At 41.4% G+C, this 19766-nt stretch overlaps 1 protein-coding gene across 6 annotated transcripts in view; it reads right to left on the bottom strand.

Moving 5' to 3' along the window:
* Positions 1–19766, bottom strand: part of MGMT (O-6-methylguanine-DNA methyltransferase) — a 170753-nt gene that overhangs the window by 140183 nt on the left and 10804 nt on the right. For all 6 annotated transcript variants that reach the window (XR_015706491.1, XR_015706492.1, XM_087765740.1 and 3 more), the window contains exon 3: positions 6319–6458. Coding sequence is in view for 4 of the 6 variants with exons in the window: in XM_087765740.1 (XP_087621866.1) it covers positions 6319–6458 (140 nt within the window). In the remaining 2 variants the exon portion in view is untranslated. The remainder of the gene's footprint in view (positions 1–6318; positions 6459–19766) is intronic.

The raw sequence follows: 19766 nt of genomic DNA, 5'->3' as shown, positions 1-19766 counted from the left end.
GGATGATTACGGTATTTACAAGAGTAAGTGCTCTGTTTTAGCTGGCAGGAAAGCGATGCATCTGGACTTGTCCACAGTTGGTGTTTTAACATCTTCCCCTATGGGAGGACTACAACCTTACAGAGGACAAACACTGCTGCAGTACCAGTTAAGAAAACCAAGCAAAAATAAATAATAATTTTCCAAAAAGTGCAGAGATGTTGAATTTTTTTTTTTTGATGTTACAACTCATAAGGTCTACATACCGCATGTGGACCATAGGATGACTTCCTACGGACAGTGGTCTTGGTCTTTGAAATAACCAGTGACACAGCTTCACTTATACAAGAATAAGGGTTGTAAATAGAGCTGCCCATCTTCAGCAGCAGAAACATCAGGCTCTGCAGAAGGAACAGAACCCTGTGGCTTGGATCCACCAGATGCACCACATCTTTCCTCAAGAAACAACCTGGAGTCTATAGAGCCTATGGTACCAGTAGCTTAAGTTTCAAGCAGGTCTCTAGTACACCTTTCCCCTCCCTGCTCCCGCTCTACATGTAGAGATCATCCCAAAGCCATCAACTTCTTTACTGCAAATATATACTTCTCATGAGGTTTTATCCTATACTACTTTAATTAGAAAGTCTCTACTGTTACATAATAATTTTAAGGAAGACCTGAATGGGGACGAGTGGCACCTCTTTCAAGATACACTGCCAATAACCCTCTATTCACATAAGTCACACCAGGCGCTCACGGTAAACCAGAGATCTATCCAAAGCGGCTAAGCGGAGTAGTCGCACACCTACCTCCTTCAGTCAGTTTTTAGTATGTCCCCGAGCTCCACTAAGTTTCTTGGCCTTGGCTGATGCTTATTGGAAAAATAGGAGGAGTGGCACCCTCCCAAATGCCTCCCACTTGTGGCATCAAAGTGAGATATCACTCACAGTAAATTTTACAGTATGAGGAATGAAACAGTTAGCAAAGTTGACATTTAAACCATCATCACTGGCTATGATTAAATACCTCAGAGATGAACAGAGTGGTTCACACCTCTCCGAGTTATTGTTCTAGGCTCTTATCAGACTCCCGTACACCGCTGCATCCGCTGCGTTTTCACACACTTGAGATTTTCTATGAATCTGTAATAGCTGGAAACCTGTTTAAACTGAGATTCTGGAGAGTTTCTGATAATGTTAAACTGGCAGAGAGAGATTGACTGAAACCCTGGCGAACTTCTTGAACTGCAGATTCACCCTTAAAAGGTTTAGGCAGATTAATAATATGAGAATGGCCAAACTGGCTCCCTGTTCCTCCTTCTCTGATCTCTCTCAGTAAGATGTAGGGAAATGAAACACTGTAAAGAAAATTGCAAGTAACCTGCAAGAAATACAGCGGGCAGATGGGATCACATTGCTTCCAGAAGAATCTTTCTTCTGAAAATAGCATAAAGGGAAGTTGGGGGTGTTCCTGCACCACCAGGAAATGCACATTTTGACCATTCAAGCAGCGGTAAAGCAAGCTAACCTGCCCAACCTCAGTTCGCAGTAACATGGATGAAATACTAAAAACTCCTTTGCAGTCCCTTGAATTCAAGTTCGCAGCCATACCGACAACTCCCAGCTCCGAGTCCCTGGAGGAGGAGCAGACCACCTGCACACGTTGTCTCCTGAAGGAGATGGAAGCTCGGGTTCCTCTGCCGAGCTCGAGCCGGCCATGCGCCCCGGCAGCGCCCGGGCTGGAGCAGCAGGAGCCCAGCAGCAAGGGGGTGGCTGTCCCCAAATCATCCAGATCCTGCCCAGCGCTGGGCCCGTCCAAGGAGGGCAGCAACAGACCACAGCCAGCTCAGCTGAGCTTTGAAGCGGAAAACTCCATGACTGCTCATGGTGCCATCCTTAAATCCCATGGGGAATGTCAATAGTAGCATAATCTGGGATCTGTGCCCACTCAGAAGGCAAATTTAACTTTCATTTCACATGCACGCTCATCAGTACGCAGTAGTAAGTTGCCCTGTTTCTGACCCTGTGCCCAGCAGGACAGGATTTTCCAACCACACACTGGAAGCCGTTTCATTTTACCTCAAGGCATGTTATACTACTGCCCTTTCTTCTACTAAAATCTTCCAGTTGCCACCATATTTCACTGCATTAGCACATCTGCCAGCTTACACAACCCGTGCCACATGCTGACTGCGCAGGGCGATGGGAACTTTCCTGAGGGAAGAGGGAATTCCTGAAAGAATCTGGATTTTTCCAACAGAGGGAAAAAAACTGTTCCCTGCTGCCATCTCAGCTGCCAAGTCAACATCCCCATGCTTCCAAAGTATCTTCTGCTGTAAATATTTAGCACAGGAAAATACAAGCATGGTTTCTGTTACTGTTAAGAGAAGTCAAGCGCAACTCCCCACTCGCCCAGCGGATAATTTACCCTTCTGGCTCAGGAGTAAGACAAGGCTTCCCAAAACAGCCGTCCCAAGGTGGGAACATCGCAGACGATAGCGGAATAACGAAGAAAGCTCATTCTGAAACGTCAAAGCTGCTAAAGACACTTAGAAGTACAATGGCAGTAAAAAAGTGAGTTTTTCTTTTGGACCTGAGCAGAAAGAGTTAAACACTCGCAATATTTCAAGGCAGGAATATTGGAGGAAAGAAAACCTTCTTGATCAAAACTACTGCTTATATTTGTATACACTGAAAGAAGAACTACAACAGCTGATATAGTACTAAACATATACATACAGGATACACATACTTTTAGTTCTTTTTTTGAAAATACGAACTGTGAATCTGAAGTTCTTAGAAACAGACAAACTGATAAAAAACAAGCTTCATCCTCGGTATACTTCTTGCCCCGCTTTACAACCCCGAAGCAACATACTCCAACTTGTTCCAGAAACAGCCCAGTGCAGGGATCTGGGGACAGCCACGCGCGCACCTCCTTAGGATGCTGTACGTAGGTTAAAACTACTGCAGCCTCCGTCGTACAGCGTATGGGTATCAAACGCAAAGACTTTGATTATCCCTAAGCTATTCTGATACTGACATTGTATATTCTGGTTTATCTTCAGCATTTTATTAATTGACAGTGCCAACCCAAATGCTAAGTAAACAAGCCGATCCACAATTTAAATACTAAAATAGAAATAAGTGATTTCAAGTTACTGTTTTAAGTTAGCCAAATGTTAGTACTGCACATAGAATAAAAAATGGTTAGAAACAATTTTAGTTATTCAGTAAAATGTTCAGTCATATTTAGCTGAAAGTCTTCACGTATAAATATGAAATCTTATTTTATGTATATATACACACATATATTTAAAAAGCTTGAATAAAAATTCCTCCTCCCCAAACAGAAACCATTACGCTGTGACATGCCTTGACTTTTAAACTCTACCAGCTTCACGAGGAGCAGAATAACCTTAGGTTATTACAATTAGTTTCATCTCATTAATAGATCAATTTCTTTCAAGCATACTGAAAACTGAATTTTACTTTGTTGCTTCTCCTTGTAGTCTACATTATAGTCTGTGTTCTTAACTTTTAAGGAGAGCCATCACAGAATAGGTTGTAATCTCAGGTGATTAATTGCACAGCATTTTACAAGCTGTAAAATAGAGCAAGATCTCCACAAACTGATTACGCCATTAACCAGGCACTCTTATCAGATTTTTTCCTACAACTAGCAGGTTTGTCTGATGATTGCAAGTCTTAAGTATTTATATATTTCAAAGGTTTACTTATTTTTGTTGTTAAAAAACCCTAAAATCTATATTGATTGTTACATGAAAAGTCCCAAGCAACACGGAACAGAATACCAATATTTATTACTAGACTCACGCTCATTATGGTTCTCTCTGACAGGGGTCCATTAAAATCAATTTTTATGTTTCTTACGTTTTTTTTCCACCCAATGTTCTTACCATAGTGTTTATTAGCCAGTTAGGAGAAACACTGGGCACTGTTTTGGTTTTATTTTATTCTGTCGAAAATAATGAGGCCAGATTTAACAACTATTCACTAGCAATGAGTAGAAGAGATTAAATGTTATACTTCAGCACAAACATTTACAGATGGCTTTAAAATTTTTAGAACTTTATCATCGGTAAAGACAAAAGCAAGTCCCACCTTCCACCTCTTTTTTGGATTTAAATTCTTAAAGTAATTGGAAGGATATTCTACTTACCGTTAACTTCTGAAACACTCTTGAGTAATATTCCACCTATGACAATTTTTGCATATAAATCATGCAATCTGCTAAGTTAAGGGTTATCAAGATGCCACTAAAGCCGCAACACTTCTGTGAGGCCGGCAAATTAAGCGAGCTCACCACTGAGAAAACTGAAAGACCAAGATCAGATAGAAATTAAAGAATCAGGAAAAGGAGGCAGGCTGCCTGAAGAACAAGATCACAAGATCCTTCTTCAACCAGCCAACCTGGCCATGTTGGAGTAAGCGCCAGTCCCTGTAAACCAGCTGTCCTTACAAACGGGACCGACCTTGCCTTGCAGCAAGGCTCCCCCAGGAGGGGAGGGACCCACAGTTTGAGTAGCAGCATCTTTGATTTGTGAAAGCAGAGGTGAGTAACAAAGCACTCGGAGCTTTTAGAAACACAGGAGTAATTTCCTGGAAAAAGGTCCGTGAGCCTGAAGGATCGATTCCTCTACCCTGCCTCCCCACCACCACTTGCTCTGAAGATATTTACTGTGTCCCTAAGAATTTTGTTCAAAAAGAGAAGGCAAGCCATCAAGTGAAACATTTGAAACATCAACATTAAAACACAGAAGTCAGAGCTTTGCTCTTACTTCTCCAGGAGAGCCACACAAACACACCCAGTATAACAATACTCCACCATCCACCTTCTTGGCCTCTACTAATTAAGAGCCTGTAATTATTTTCTTCCAATAATCTGCCACTTCACTTGGAGCCTGTATTTTTTAGTACCCCCAACTTCGCAATTGTTTATCTTCAGCTTTTATTTTCATGCAATTCACTTTATGTCTAGCATTGTCAAGAACACACAATTTCTCGTATTTGTCACCTTCAAGCCCCCACAGACCTTTTTTCCTACTATTCTTCCACCCACTCATTGACGTTTCGCCTTCTCAAGGGTGAAGAGTCCTCATGTCCTGAGTTGTTCTTCAGGCAGATGCTGCTCTGCACCAAAGACAAGCTTCGGCCTTATCCTAAATACTGCTTTATTTCCGTTCCTCCTCATCAGAAATCCAGTCCTGAAATCAGCATCTGAAGAAACTGAAGTACTTGTTTCTGTATCACTGGAGTTGGCAAAACTGTCAAACCCAGAGGCCTGAGGGTTTTTGTATTAGAGGCAAAACCATATTTCAGTCAGAATACACATTATACTTCATATTCCTGATTACTTTTACACACACTTAAATTACAAGGGTAATAAAATAGGAAAACAGAAAAGGGGAAACCCCACAAATCAATGGAGAATTTCAGAAGCGAAAAGCAGGGGAGAAAAGGACAATGTGGAGAAGGAAGCCAAACCTGTTTGCGTCTTGTCAGGAAAAGTTCTGCTGTAACGGACTGTGGCAAAGCTGCAATTTTATTACCAAAAGCAGTTGAAGAGACCAGCCTTAACAAGTAGTAGTATTGGTAACTCTCATTTTGGCAGAGGAATTTGGCAAAGAAATTTGGCGTCTACTAATTTTGAAAGAATTCGGTGTTCCTTCTAGAAGTGTCAGTCAGCATTTCCTCACAAATGAGGAAAAAGCAAACCAAAGATCTGAACAGGCCAGATGTACTTTAGCAGATTGAACAGCACTTACACTCAACAGTAAAATATACCCACACCTGCTCAATCAGGCCTATATCTGAGACACCACCTCCACCGCCATGTATATCATCTGTTCTGAACTCCACAAGACATCACAGCTATGCAAAACCAAAGTTCTCACAAGTAGCATACAGTAATTAAAACAACTGTTCAATCCTGGTTCTGCCTATTGGAACATATATCTCTAGATACAGGCCTGCAAAATTTGCAAGCGTGCAAGGAAGTCTTACTCCTCAGTGACAGATTTACACATGTGTCCAAAATTAGGGGGCAGGATGGACTTTCAAAACCTACGTTAAAAATACTTTTATTTTAGAACATTTCTTTGCTAATGTTATAGATGCAGCTGAGAAAGAAATGCATTTTAGAGCTGCCACTCCTTAAAGGTACAAAAGAAGCTGCTGCTGCCTCTCACAGGAGAGAGTACTCTGTTCCCAGTATGGCTAGTAAAAACAAGTACGCATAGTCGTGTCTGAGGTCCTCTGGGCAATCTCTTTCCTTTACCACATACATAAACATAGGATCAATAGGACATGAACTTACCCACTTGGCAGCGCGCTCATTTTTGGAAGTTTTATTTCATGTAAGCCTGTTTCACACCCAGATATCTTGAGTTTTCCCACGGGGCTAAGCAGAACCGCGTGTTTCTGCTTGCACTGAGATTCTCCCTCTTTGGAAGTCACCTGTTCATAAAAACAAACTCCTCTTTAATCGCATGCATTTTCACCAAGGAACATTCATCAAGACATTGAGTAGTTTTCAAAAGTAATTTAAAAAAAAAGGGCAAGAAACAGCATATTTCAAGTTTCCTCCACTATGGCCTTTACTTTCAAAACTCCAACTTAAAATGATCCATCCTAAGAAGTCAGCATCTAAAACCAAAGTCTCAATAAACATGTTAACTAGCAGAACAGTGACCTTTGTAAAAATCTCAAGTACTAGCAGTTTCATGGTTGGTTTATCAGTAACATCTGATGTGTTTTGACACTGATTTGAAAAGGATTATTGTGACAAAATTATATTCACTGGCTTACAGCAGCAGTGTTATGCAAATAACTGCTGGAACACAAACAGAATGTGTCTGCTGGCAAAAAAATATACAAAAAAATCAATCATTCCTTAGTAAAAGAAACATTTTTTTATTCCCATTGTTACTAGTCTGGTTTTACGATTACTGATAGGATGTAGTTGGAAACAAATGCCAAGCATTTCTCAATATTGTACAAGACAACAATAACATACTTGTCAAATTCATCTTGGCTAAAAAATAAATCCAGTCTGACTCAGTAGATGTTTGAGCTGTATTTCCAGTTTGGTTTGTACAACCGTCAGGAGAGAAACAGGACAGAACACCACAAGTATGTCTGCTGCAGTCACGTAGGTTGGGACCACATCGCCATCGGTGTTGTACAACCAGGACAAAAAAGCCTTTGCTCCAAGAGCTAAATTTCAGTGAAAATGGACAAAAAAGCGAACAGAACAAAGAAACCCAAGAAACTGTAGGGCTAACTCAATCAACAAACATCCCCATTACAGTGAGAGCCCAACAAGGTTTCTTGGTTTTCAGTCACTCAGACGGCACAGCTAACTCCCTGTTTGCCTCACACCTGAAAAATTTGCTTGTTACAGCAATATTCAGAACCAACAGCCTCCACAGACAACTGCGCAAACTTATTTTCCCCACTGTTTACCCAAGTTGATAGTCTGCCCCGCAGCGCCCCGAAGCCCCCCCCACCCATGATGCCTGCCTACGGCAAGGGGGACGATGCCGAGAGCCCGGTGAAGGACCAGGGGAAACACAGACGTGATTACGAAGCTGGGACACCGACTGAAGAGCACAAGGACAGAGTCGAGGTGCAGCAGGAGACGGGAAAATCTATGCATGACGACTTACAGCTGGCCACTGCTTGCAGCTGTACAATAATTATTTGTTTTCCAAATAAGATAATTTTTTAAAATCTCATTATTAAGTGCTATGTAATGAAGTCACACGTGCAAGTAGTATAAACAGGGTGAAGAGAGGAGAAAAAAAAGTAGACAGTTCTGCCCACCAGGGCAAAAGTAAACTCAAACCTCTGGATTTCGGGAAGCATTTATGCAATTCCTCGGTCACAGCCAGCCAGCCACCAGCACACATTTACTCAGCTTCGAGTTCTGCACAGTGTGCCGGGCTTGAAGAACTGCAGGTTCCTCGTGGTTTTAGTTCGATTGTAATCCAAATCAGCTTTTTGCTAAATAGTCAGGTGTTTGCGGGTGTTACAGAGAAACTCTCCTTTTCAGCCAACTTTTTCCTCTTTCCTTCTCCCTCCTCAAGGAAAGGACGTGGGTGAACTTTTTTTTGGAGCAGCACCTCACTGCAGAAGTCTTAGTAAAAAAGCAACATAAGTTTACTTATGTGGAAAACCAGTATACATTCTTCATTTTTATTTGTGTGACAGCCCTAAACGAGATGCACTGAACCTCATACCATGTACTCCATGAATATAACAACTTAGCGATAAGAGGACAGCTTTTTCATTATAACAAAACAGAGGATGCCGCGAGTAACAGAAAACTATAAATAACCCTATGAGTTCACACCAAGTTGAACTAAGCTTTATAGATGAAAACCTTGAGTGAGTACAACTAGTATTTTCAGTCTTGCTTATCACACGCATTGGGCGGCAATATTTAGAAGGTTTATTTTTATAAAAGAATGAAACTGCATGACATATCCACACACAGATGTGATTGGGTTGGGAGCCTCAAAGATGAAGGTCACCGCCCAGATGTACCATGTCCAGATACCAATGTGCCTTTTCACTATTTACCTGCAGCTACTGAGATGAGCCAGAGAAGAGCGAGGTAATGATATGCTCCTGCAGGCAGTGCTATTTTAAAATAAAGTGAAATTTCATTCAGGATTGCGATTAATTGCATCAGTTGTCAGATGCAAATAAACAGCCTTGAAACTTGGCCAGCTGGAGTTACCAAACCCTTAGATATCATTTACTGCAGAGTGGTGGACACTGAAAACCTGCTCCTGCCCACATCCTTCCATACAGGCACAATTTGCTCAACACCATCCTCCCCACACTGCCCTTGCTGAAGCTGCGAGAACTAGAAATGAAGTGCAGCTTAAAGCAAAAAACTAATAAATCCAAATAAACTGCCTCCTGCCTTTTTTCTCCAGCTTATGTAAATGCATCATTTGAGGAATTTTGATCAGGTACTGCACGAACTCCACCTTCACTCTCCCTTTCCACTGTAATACCTACAAACCTGTGTCAAAATCTCTCATAATTTCAAAATTTATTAGGTAGAAAAAATAGGACTTTTAGAAAGGAAACTTCTCCTGCTATCCTCTGGAGTCTTGCTACAGAAATGAAAATGAAGGCGCAGTCTGTGTCAGTCTCTATCTCACTAGACTGCTGAACGCTCTACAGAAAATTGGAAGACTGTTAGCTAACGGAATTAAGTCCTTTTTGTCATTAATAACAGACAAGTATCAAAAGGTTTTCACAGTGGAAGATTTATCAGTGAGAATATTCGCATGATTTATGAGTTAATGTCCTGTACAGAGCAGCCTCATTTTCGAGGCGTGCTCCCATGACTTTGCCACAGCACGTGCCTCAGTGGCCCCAGGCTCCTCCGACGGGAAAAGGTCCCCCAAATGACACATCGACTCTGAACACCACTAGGAAAGAGAGATGTGCCGCTCAAATCGCTTTCCCAGGGTTCGGATGCTAAGGATGCAAAACAACAGCGAGTTTTATCTCCTAAACGAGGTGCCGTGAACCCAAAAGCCAGCATCAGCTCGATGACTTGCATACAAGGATCTTAGCCTCTTATGCTTTCCACTGCAACTCAGTTTAACCTCGCTGCAGCCAAGGTTTCCAGTACTAAAACATACCTCCAATTTGATTAAATATGAATTTATTTAAATTTGCATTAATGGTCTTTCACATTACAGTAAGTAATTAAAAATTATTTTCTATGTTCTACTGCTCCTAAACCCCCCAAAAATTCCACTGTAGTTTGGTCTGAAGTCCTAGAATCCAATTCATATCCATAATGGGGAACGGATAAATAAAAAAATGCAGAGAAATCTCAAGGATCAACAAGGTTCAAAAAAATCCACAGCAAAGCGTTTCCATGCTTCATGTTCTCCCACAAGGCTGCGTTTTCCAGAGGACAAGCCAAGAAAGCAAACCTCACGGCATTTCCCGCGCTTCAGCACCATGCCCCAAATCCCTGTTACCGAATTGAAGGGGAGAAAGAATGCAAAACAGCTTCATGAACATCGCTTTCCAACTTTTCCTGTGTTCTCCTCTTAAAGACCTCGCAGTGCGTGCGTACAGCGTTAAAGCCCTAGAGACTGCAGACTTCCGCTGGAAAAACGCAGCAGGACTGCCTGTGGATGTGTCTGCACCCTCCACAAGCGTTCAGCCCTCAGGATATCAGAAACTGTTTTAAAACAAGTTCTGTCTGAAGGCTGTGGTCAAAGAGACCAAAGATCTCACGGGTTCACACGTTTTCCCTTCGCTATTATTGAACACATGAATCCTTCCCATCAGGAAGGAGCCAGAGCCCTATCTCTGATGGATTTCCCTCTACTGGTTTTTCTATTTCCTTCACTCTGCTTTAGCAACAATATAAACCTACCACGCCATATCAACATACTAATGATAATCCCCTCTGCCACCACCTGCATCTGATTTAACAGGGTATTTCCATTAGGCTATAGCATGTGACTGAACTTCAAATGGAAGTCCTCATGATTTTTTTTTTACTGGAATATTTCTGAGAATCAAGGCAAAAATGAATATATTCAACTGCTAAACCTAACCTGACATGTCCTCACACATTCTGCAATTTTATTTTTTTAAACCAAGAGAGTCCAAGTGCATTAACCGGTGAGATGTCACAGCTGCCTCCAAGAAATGCGTCTCTTGACCTTTTCAGATTAAGAGAAAGTGCTAATTGCCGAGCTACCTGATAATGTAAACACAGCCAACAGGATGAAATTGCATTACAGTTCTTTTCCCTATTTCACTTGCCATTTCTCAAACCCAGAAACAGTCGTATTTCTACCATTTCTAGACTAGCCACCGCTGCACATTGGAAAATTCTCTACTTAATTCTTCCACACCATGAAAGTTACTGTTATTTAAAAATAAAGAACCCACCCAGATGCCATCCTAGGTTTCTCATGCAATCTTGCTCCAATGTTGGGCTAGGATATAACTACATACTGGCTTCAAAAATTAAAAATAATTGTCAGCACCTATTGTCTGAGACGATCCCAAATAGCACCATACCTGCTAGTAGCACAAATCATAGGGATTCTTAGCTGCAAAAGCTGAATTTCTGGACCCATTTATCCAAGAGATCAACACAGTTTGAGGGTAGTTTCACTTGGAGAGCACTGATGCTAGCCCGTCCCACTCAAGGTGCACCAAGTACCAACTTGTTCATTTACTTCCTATTCTCCATAAATATATCCTAAAGGCTCACCACTTCGCTATTCTGACATATTTGCATTAGGAAGCTAGCATATGAGCTATAATTCTCAAGCACCTGCCCTGTTTCTATGATGCCATAAAATATCAGTGACTTGCCAAAAAGCAATACCAGGAATTTGTTGAGTTTGAGCGGATGATCAATAAATGCCAGGGAAGCTGCTTCTTCATCCTAATTACAGGAAAGAAATACCAGTCCTGAACTCTTTAAGTGTCCTTCTTTTGAGTATCACAGTGTTCTCAAACCTGCTTGTTATCGATTCAAGTTTTGAATTAAAATTCAATGAAAGCTTGAAATATTGGATTTAAATTTAAGGGGAATACTTCATAGGTACCTGGACTGGTTTAGCAATTTGCTACCTCATTTCAGTCATCTTGCTACAGTCATTCTTCCTGATCCAATAAGTTTACATCCTTCTCATAACAAAATCCTTATCAAATCGCATCAGTGGTATTTGTCAAGGCAAAAAACAATCAGGGACCATCATAAGAAATAAGAAGTTAGACACGTCCATCTCCATCGTTATCAACTCCACAGCAGCAAGGTCAGCAGAACAGAGGAGAGTCGCCTGTTTACGAACACCCCGTCTATTCTGCAGCGTAAAGGTCAGCGTATCCCTTATGTAATACAGCAGCAGCGAGCGCTGCAATTAGGGCCACTACTGGTTGCCTTCGCAGCCATACCCTTAACTGGGATTTTGGAAACAGCGCTATGGCTGTTCCGTACTGAGACAGCTGAAGGAAGAAAAATCCAGTCATTAACATCTCCTGTTACAACTGTAAAGGCAACTGCATGAAATTATAATTTAGAAACACAATCCCTAACGCTGTTGGCAAAATGTTTTAATTGCAGAAAGCTTCTGCCACCCCGCCTGGGGCTGCAGGGACGAACGACGAGGCTGACCACAGCCCCCATTTGGCACAGCTGCTGGTGAGCCTCCGCATGCCAGTGGTCCACTCATCCAAGGTTTTCACTGAATCATAGTTCTCTCAACATCTCCTTAATAGTTTAAAACTTCCTGTATTTGTTTTACCGGTTTATGCATGTTTATTTAAAAGGAAACAATCCATTGTACGTTAAGAATATGGGAAAAGATATTAATAGCAAAGGTAATGCATCTGTGCACATATACTTCAGCGTGGAGGGTAATTTTCTAACCTTATGCAGCTAGTCTGAGATAAGAAAGCCACTTCTTACATTCAGTGTTTTAAAACAAAGAAAAATTTAAGGACTGTGAAAACACAGGATCCATGCAATCAACATGCGATCAAAACACAAGTCTAAAAGCCTACTCCTGTTAATATCTTGATTAATCATCTATATTTTCACCTTCCAAATGAAGAGTGGCTGCTCCTGTTTCAAGAGAAAAAAAGAATTTATGTACTGCAAATAATTTCAGTGTGGGGAGGAAAGAAGGGAAGAGGTAGACAGAAGTTTCATACCTAGAAATAGTTTAATATACTGGAATAAAAATTATACAGAACAAGAAACATTTAGTTCTTAGTCTTTTTGCTTATTATGAAATGTCTGATTTCTTTCAAAGCTAAAATACAAACTTTTCTAAAAGCTGTTTCCTTCTCTTTTTAAGAGTCCAAAGATTTCCAACTAAACATAATGGAGTGAACCTAAAGCTATAAGGATGCCCTGCTCCAAACAGGTCTGCCATCTTAATCTGGACTGCTGAAGCTGGGGAGAAATTTGTCCTGGCAGCCAGGGCAGGGCTGCTCCTTGCCTAACACCACACGAGACGGCTGCTGCTGCCCTCTGCAACCCACATCACTGGGCAATCCTACCAGCATCACTCCTTATTTAAAGAAAAAATAATTTCTGAACAAGATAACACAATTTCCTGTATCATTACACTTGAACATCATGCATAGCATCCCTCCAACATATGGAAACCTGTTAGTGCAAGGAAAGCTGAGTGCCCCCCAGTTTTTAAATTAAGGTAAACGTTAAATTTTGAGGAAGAAAAAAGGTGTTGCACTTGTTGCTGAAATTCAAGAAGAAAGTCTTGAAACAAAACCACCATTGTGGTAGCTAATCAGATTTAATTCTGTCAATATAATCAGCTAAGAAGCAAAATAACATTTAAAATCACCTCTGATGTTTTAAAATACAAGTCCTTTATATACCACATCAGGTTCTTGTGAATAAGTGTTCATCACCACCCATCTGGACAGAAGCCACTTCTGCCCCCTACACATCCCACAGTAACTGCATACACTGCGTGTATTTCTTCTTCCTATAGCATCCAAAGCAAACTTTCAGCTTGCCAGAATAAAGCACCATATATCAGGTCCATATATTTTTGTCCATGCCGCAACAGTAATAAACACCTCCATAGCTGAAGAACAGGACTGTAATCCAGATAAGGCTTTTAAACAAAAGCTGCACTGAAATATGCTTCGTTAAATGTGCGCATTTTCTCTCCTGCCACGTGAAGTGCTGCCAAACTGGCCGTTTCCCGGGGTAAAGCCGATCCCAGCCTTCCAGTTGCCTTTTGCTAGAAATCAGTTCTGCACCTGGCTGGCAAACAACTGCTGCCACGGCTTGGAGAGCTACAGCAGCTAACGGCCCTGCTTCTGCCATCCACAGCGCTCAAAAAAATGAGTGACTCCCCAGAAAACAATTTGCCAGCCTTGCCCCTACCAATGCCTTCCCACACCGGTCTTACCAGACTGGCGCTCCCACGGCCTGGGAAGAATGTTATTTCTAAGCCCTCCTACCTGCTCCCCGCAGAAATACCGCAGCACGGGAGGGCTAGCAGCAGGCTTCCCAGGGACCCCGGCATTAGCATGCCATTTTGTATTTTAAACAGAATTAAAACATTCAGTTCTCGTTATGAAACACAGCAGCCTGGATCTTCTCCAGTACTCTAATATCTCCAGTGCTTCTCTACAGAAGTCTAACCCTGGTCAAGCCAAACCTGTAACTTCAGAGGGTGTGAAAACAAAACCTACTCTCAATTGCCTTTCCAAACCCGCCCTAGCCAAGAAATATCAGACTGTAAGCAAACCCAGGGTTAGTCTGGGGTGATACACCAATTTCTTCACCTTCCAAAGAACTAATCCCATAAAAATTGCGAAGGTACGGAATTAAATTGCCTATTTTGAACATACACAAATATACACTGGCACAGCAGCCACTAAAAATCAGATCCCATCTTCACGTATCAAAAGGTCCACTCCACAGAAGCCCCTGACAGGCCAGAGGGACCCACGTTCACGTACAGAGAGCAACATTTGCTTTCTACCGCATTTTAAAAGTATTCGACAAGAGCAAACACGTAATTCTTTATTAAACAATCAAAGACAACAAAAGCAAGTTTCTGTTGTCCCATCGTATTATACTACTAATCCTCTTTGGATGGCAATCAAAAGACCCCGAAATGCCAAGCTGTAAAAGTGTATTTCCAAGCAGTGGTAGCCTCTGGCTCTTTGGCTACATCTTCAGTTGGCTGCTTTGGCAGACAGGAGTAATCCTGGTCTGTCAAATGGCAAATTCCCAGTGTACTTCCCAGGGCTACCCCAGACTTCTTTTACTTACAGGATGATATTTTAATTGTAATAAAACATTTTTGTCTCCTTTAGAAGAGGCAGGTAGGTTATTACTATTGCCTTCCAGACTGCATTCAAGAAGTGCATTTTCTTACTTCATCTATTGCCCACACGCCAAGCTTTGATTTGAGACATTAGCAGCAGCAGACACTTAAACACAAGACCTCAGTGGACTTTAAACCGTTTAATCAGGAATTCAGATATACTATTTCCTCCAATACCTCTCCAAAACCGAGTAAACACATTTTGTACCTTCCCCCAGCCCTTACTTATATAGGAAGCTTAAGTGCTATGCAAATGCAGCAGCCACTGCTGTGGCCACCCAGCAGTTTAAACCACATACACTGTAGAATAATTTTGGTCATCAATTTATATCATTCACGTGAAGCCAAGATGAACATTTTGAAAAAAGTCAAACGTTTACATGCAGCATACAAGTAAAATGCCATCAGAAATGTGTGGTGTTAATAAGCTATACGAACTAGTGGTCGTGGTGGGTCAGCATCAAGGCTGCAGGACTGGGTCTGCCAGCCCTAGGATGCATCTCGGTACCCAGGGAAAAAAAAAAAAGGATGTGAAACAGTCTGACCAGCTTAGAGACACCCAGTTACTTTAGGATATCTTGTTTGAAACAGTGGGCTGCCTAGAGATAATATAATTAATTGGAGCCAAATTGGACGAGAAATGAAGTGCCAAAACCAGGGAAAAACAGACAGGACAGGGTTAGTATTTCTGTAATAATCAAATTATACCACCAACAGGGAAGACAGAAGTCATACGTGTGTACATTCCTTGCTGTTAGGAGGTACCCGTAAATCCCACAGCACTCATCTGTAAGTCACATTGCTTGGTGTCTCTACCACGGGATGTGGAAGCACGTTGTCGTTCTTACCTTAGTGATGACCCACAAATGGATTAAGTGCCCCTGTATTTTTAGGCTGGAAATCATACACCAGGAGATTCAATTAGAAGCACTGTGCAGTGCACTACAAAGCTATGTTACACTTTGTTCAGTTGTTCACTGTTTTAACATGTAATCACACATAATAAAAGACTAAGCCATAATTAAGGAATTTGTGACCAAACAATTAAAGAAACAAACACTATGCTAAAGAATCAAAGATGAAGAATATGGTCTCTAAGAATTAGAGGGTCCCCAAAATTACAGATTCATAGAATGGTTTGGGTTGGAGGGACCTTAAAGATCACCTGGTTCCACCCCCCTGCCATGGGCAGGGACACCCACCACCAGCCCAGGGTGCTCAAAGCCCCATCCAACCTGGCCTTGAACACTGCCAGGGATGGGGCAGCCACAGCTTCGCTGGGCAGCCTGTGCCAGTGCCTCGCCACCCTCATAGGGAAGAATTTCTTCCTTATATCCAATCTACATCTCCCCTCTTTCAGTTTAAAGCCATTACCCCTTGTCCTGTCACCATGTGCCCTTGTAAAGTCCCTCTCCAGCTTTCTTGTAGGCCCCTTCAGGCACTGGAAGGCTGCTCTAAGGTCTCCCCAGAGCCTTCTCTTCTCCAGGCTGAACAACCCCAACTCTCTCAGCCTGTTTGCACAGGAGAGGTGCTCCAGCCCACTGATCATCTCCGTGGCCTCCTCTGGACCCGCTCCAACAGGTCCATGTCCTTCCTATGCTGGGGGCCCCAGAGCTGGACGCAGGGCTCCAGGTGGGACCTCATGAGAGCGGAGCACAGGGGCAGAATCCCCTCCCTCGCCCCGCTGGCCAGGATGCTTTGGCTGCAGCCCAGGGTACGGTTGGCTTTCGGGTTGCAAGCTCACATTGCCGGGTGATGCTGAGCTTCTCCTCAACCAACACCCCCGAGTCCTTCTCCTCAGGGCTGCTCTCAATCCATTCTCCACCCAGCCTGTGTTTGTGCTTGGGATTGCCCTGACCCATGTGTAGGACCTTGCACTTGGCTTTGTTGAACTTCATGAGGTTCGCACAGGCCCACCTCTCCAGCCTGTCAGTTAGCATCTAGTTGTTACTGGTTTGAGTTTTAACAAGCCTCACACAAAGGCAAACAAGACATCACAGCTGTCTGGATTTTCCAGAAGCGTTCATCACTTCAAAAAATAAACTCAAGACATCAGTCAGCATTTTAAGACCTACTCCTTAATGACCATTGAAGTGCTTGCTGTAAAAGTGCGTATATACTTTTTAGTAAGAGGAGGTTACACTTTGAGGCACTGAGAAATACCAAATTTATCTGCCAAAATCACCACTTGATGTATATGCATGCATACATACATATAGCAAGACCGAAGTGCACTACTGTTACAGGGTTCAGCTGTGTATGTAAATATACGGCAACTACTCTAATACAAGGAAAAGATGAAAGTTTAATCAAACGAGACTCATATCAGGTTCAGGGGAACTGAAAATGGGCTAAAAATGAAAAAATCTAGCAGAAGAATGACTTTAATATTAGGTAACATTTCACATTTTTATCACCTAAATCCACAAAATTCTTGATCTGCTCCTTCTTGCGTTCTCTGCCGAGCTGAAGTCAGGACCAGCTAAATAAAAGATAATGCAACTAGGCATAACACAATAAAAGATATTACCTTCACAATGCATTATTGCTGCCAATTATAAGAATCACTTCAACTTAATTTCAAAGGCACAATCACCCTCAACTGTAACAGTCTCTTTTTTAAATTTCAAACAGTATTACATTAAGGCAATAACTCACCTTCCAGCTATAATATCAGTCTCCCTTATTGCAAAAATACATTTCATAAATACTTCTCATCGACAAGTCAAGCTAATTCAGGTTAATTTTATTGTATTTTGGTGCTATTTCACATTTGTGTGCAATTACCTTTATCATTTTATTGCCATGCCAGAAAGTAATCAGAACAATTATTTGAAAAAGGAGGTGTATAAATTCTAAATCACACTTGCTGGCATTTTTGATAAAATAGCAGCTTTATCTCAGAAAGTGGCAGGGACATCGGATAAATCATGCATCAGTCAAGTGTAGCTGACCCCCAAGTGCATTGCACAATATCAGGAGTGCTTCAAAAGAAACTTTCCTATATAATCCATCATTCTTTATAATACCAAAATAGCTATACCTGAAGAGTGGGAGCTAGAGAATAACAACAAAATAAATCTAAGCAATATGAACAAAACCATTAATAGTGCTCCTTTTTAAGCTGAAGGAGAGTCAGGAATCTGAATTGGGTTCAAGAGAAAAATTTCATTGAAATTTTTGAAGCGAGCAGAACAGCTTTAAACAAATGAAGCAGCAAACTGCGTATTAAGAATTCACTAAAAATACAAGTACATCTACAGGAAAATACACACAAAAACAGGCATCAGAAAGACTTGTACAAAAATACAAGATTATAGTCTGAATTTTCCTATCACTATCAATCTTGGTTTGATTGAGGACAGCACGGACAAGCATTTCACTGTATTAACAGAAAGCAAAGCATTACAGTTAGTACAAAAATCTGTTTACTAAGTTTAAATTTAACAACAACAAGAAATCCAGAGAGGAACAGAATTACATTTGGAATTAAATTTCTCATTAAAAAAATCGCCACATTGTCATAAGAACACCAGAAAGCCCAAAACCTCCTAAATACAGAGACGCTCCTGATGGATGCTCACGCACAAAACCACGGCCACGTTTCAGCCTCTTCCACACAAACCCAACATACATCTTTGGTCACCGCAGCACGGCTGCAAAAATCAGGGATCAAGTGGGAGACAAATACAGCAATTGTGGAAAACGCCCACGTCTGGCTGCTTTCAGAAACCATTTTTCAGCAACCTGCTTAAAAACTGTTCAGCACGTTACGTCGGTGATAATTGATTTCTGCAAAAACCATATGCCAGGCATATATTGTGTGTCACACCAATGTGCGGTTGTGCTCAAAGTAAAACTGTAAACTAATCACACACTATAAATATCACTAAAGAAACATGAGCTACGTTACATACATATTTAATATGCATCCAGAATGGGGGGAAACAGTAGCAGAGAGCAGAGGAGTCTGGGCTGTGCCTGCACAGCTCCCAGCAGACCCCTGCTCCCCACAGCAGATGGGGCTGCGAGAGTTCACGTGTTTTACCTTAAACCTTCTGCTTTTCCACATATCAAAAGGGGAAAACTCCCCTAACAGCTAATGCTGCACCTTTCAACTAGAAGTGAGAGTGGGAGAAATGAAAAGGTTAGATAATAAATTATTAGTTTCCTGTCGCTTGCCAGCTATATCACACCTAGCTTTGAATGAGAGGGAACCAGTGGGTCCTCCTACCATGCCCAGTTGTGCAGAAGATTATCAAGCATTTCTCTACCATTATGCCAGGTACCTGCTAAAAGATGTTTGCAACTGGAAGATGCATAAATATAACTAAACAGATGATTGCTTAATAGAGAAAGTGAAGCAAGAATTTATTGTCATGAATTTCTTCCTCAACCATTCCATTGTAAAAAAAAAATTTGCTTTTGTGGAAAAGAGAAAGAAAATCTACAGAGGGGCAGACAGAGGATATGCCAAAATACTACTTTTCTAAGCCACATAAAGCAGATTAAAACCACAAGAGATGCCACTATTAAGACATTTTTAACAGTGATAGAAGTTGCCAGCAGGAAGAGTTAGATATGCAAGTTTGATTGTACAAGAAATATTTACCTAGAGAAGCATTACTAATGTTACAGAAATAGTTATTCCACAGAAAAAATGTACTCGTATCTTTAAAGTTCATTTTAATTATTTGAAGAATATGGTTGACTCAAAATGTGTTGATGCCTTTCTTTCAGTGAGGTAAATTGTCAAGTTGTTCTCTTATTTTACTATAAAGTTGCTGCCCTACACTTATTTCATTGAAGCATCAAGCCTCAAAATTAAGCCTGTTTGGTTTTCAATAAATGAGGTATTTATCAGGAAATGGAAACAGCTAACTTA

Source organism: Nipponia nippon, unplaced genomic scaffold, assembly GCF_047370975.1.
Source record: "Nipponia nippon isolate SJK-2023a ecotype South Korea unplaced genomic scaffold, ASM4737097v1 scaffold_3, whole genome shotgun sequence".
Lineage (NCBI taxonomy): Eukaryota > Metazoa > Chordata > Aves > Pelecaniformes > Threskiornithidae > Nipponia > Nipponia nippon.
This window is presented reverse-complemented; position numbering and strand designations above follow the sequence as displayed.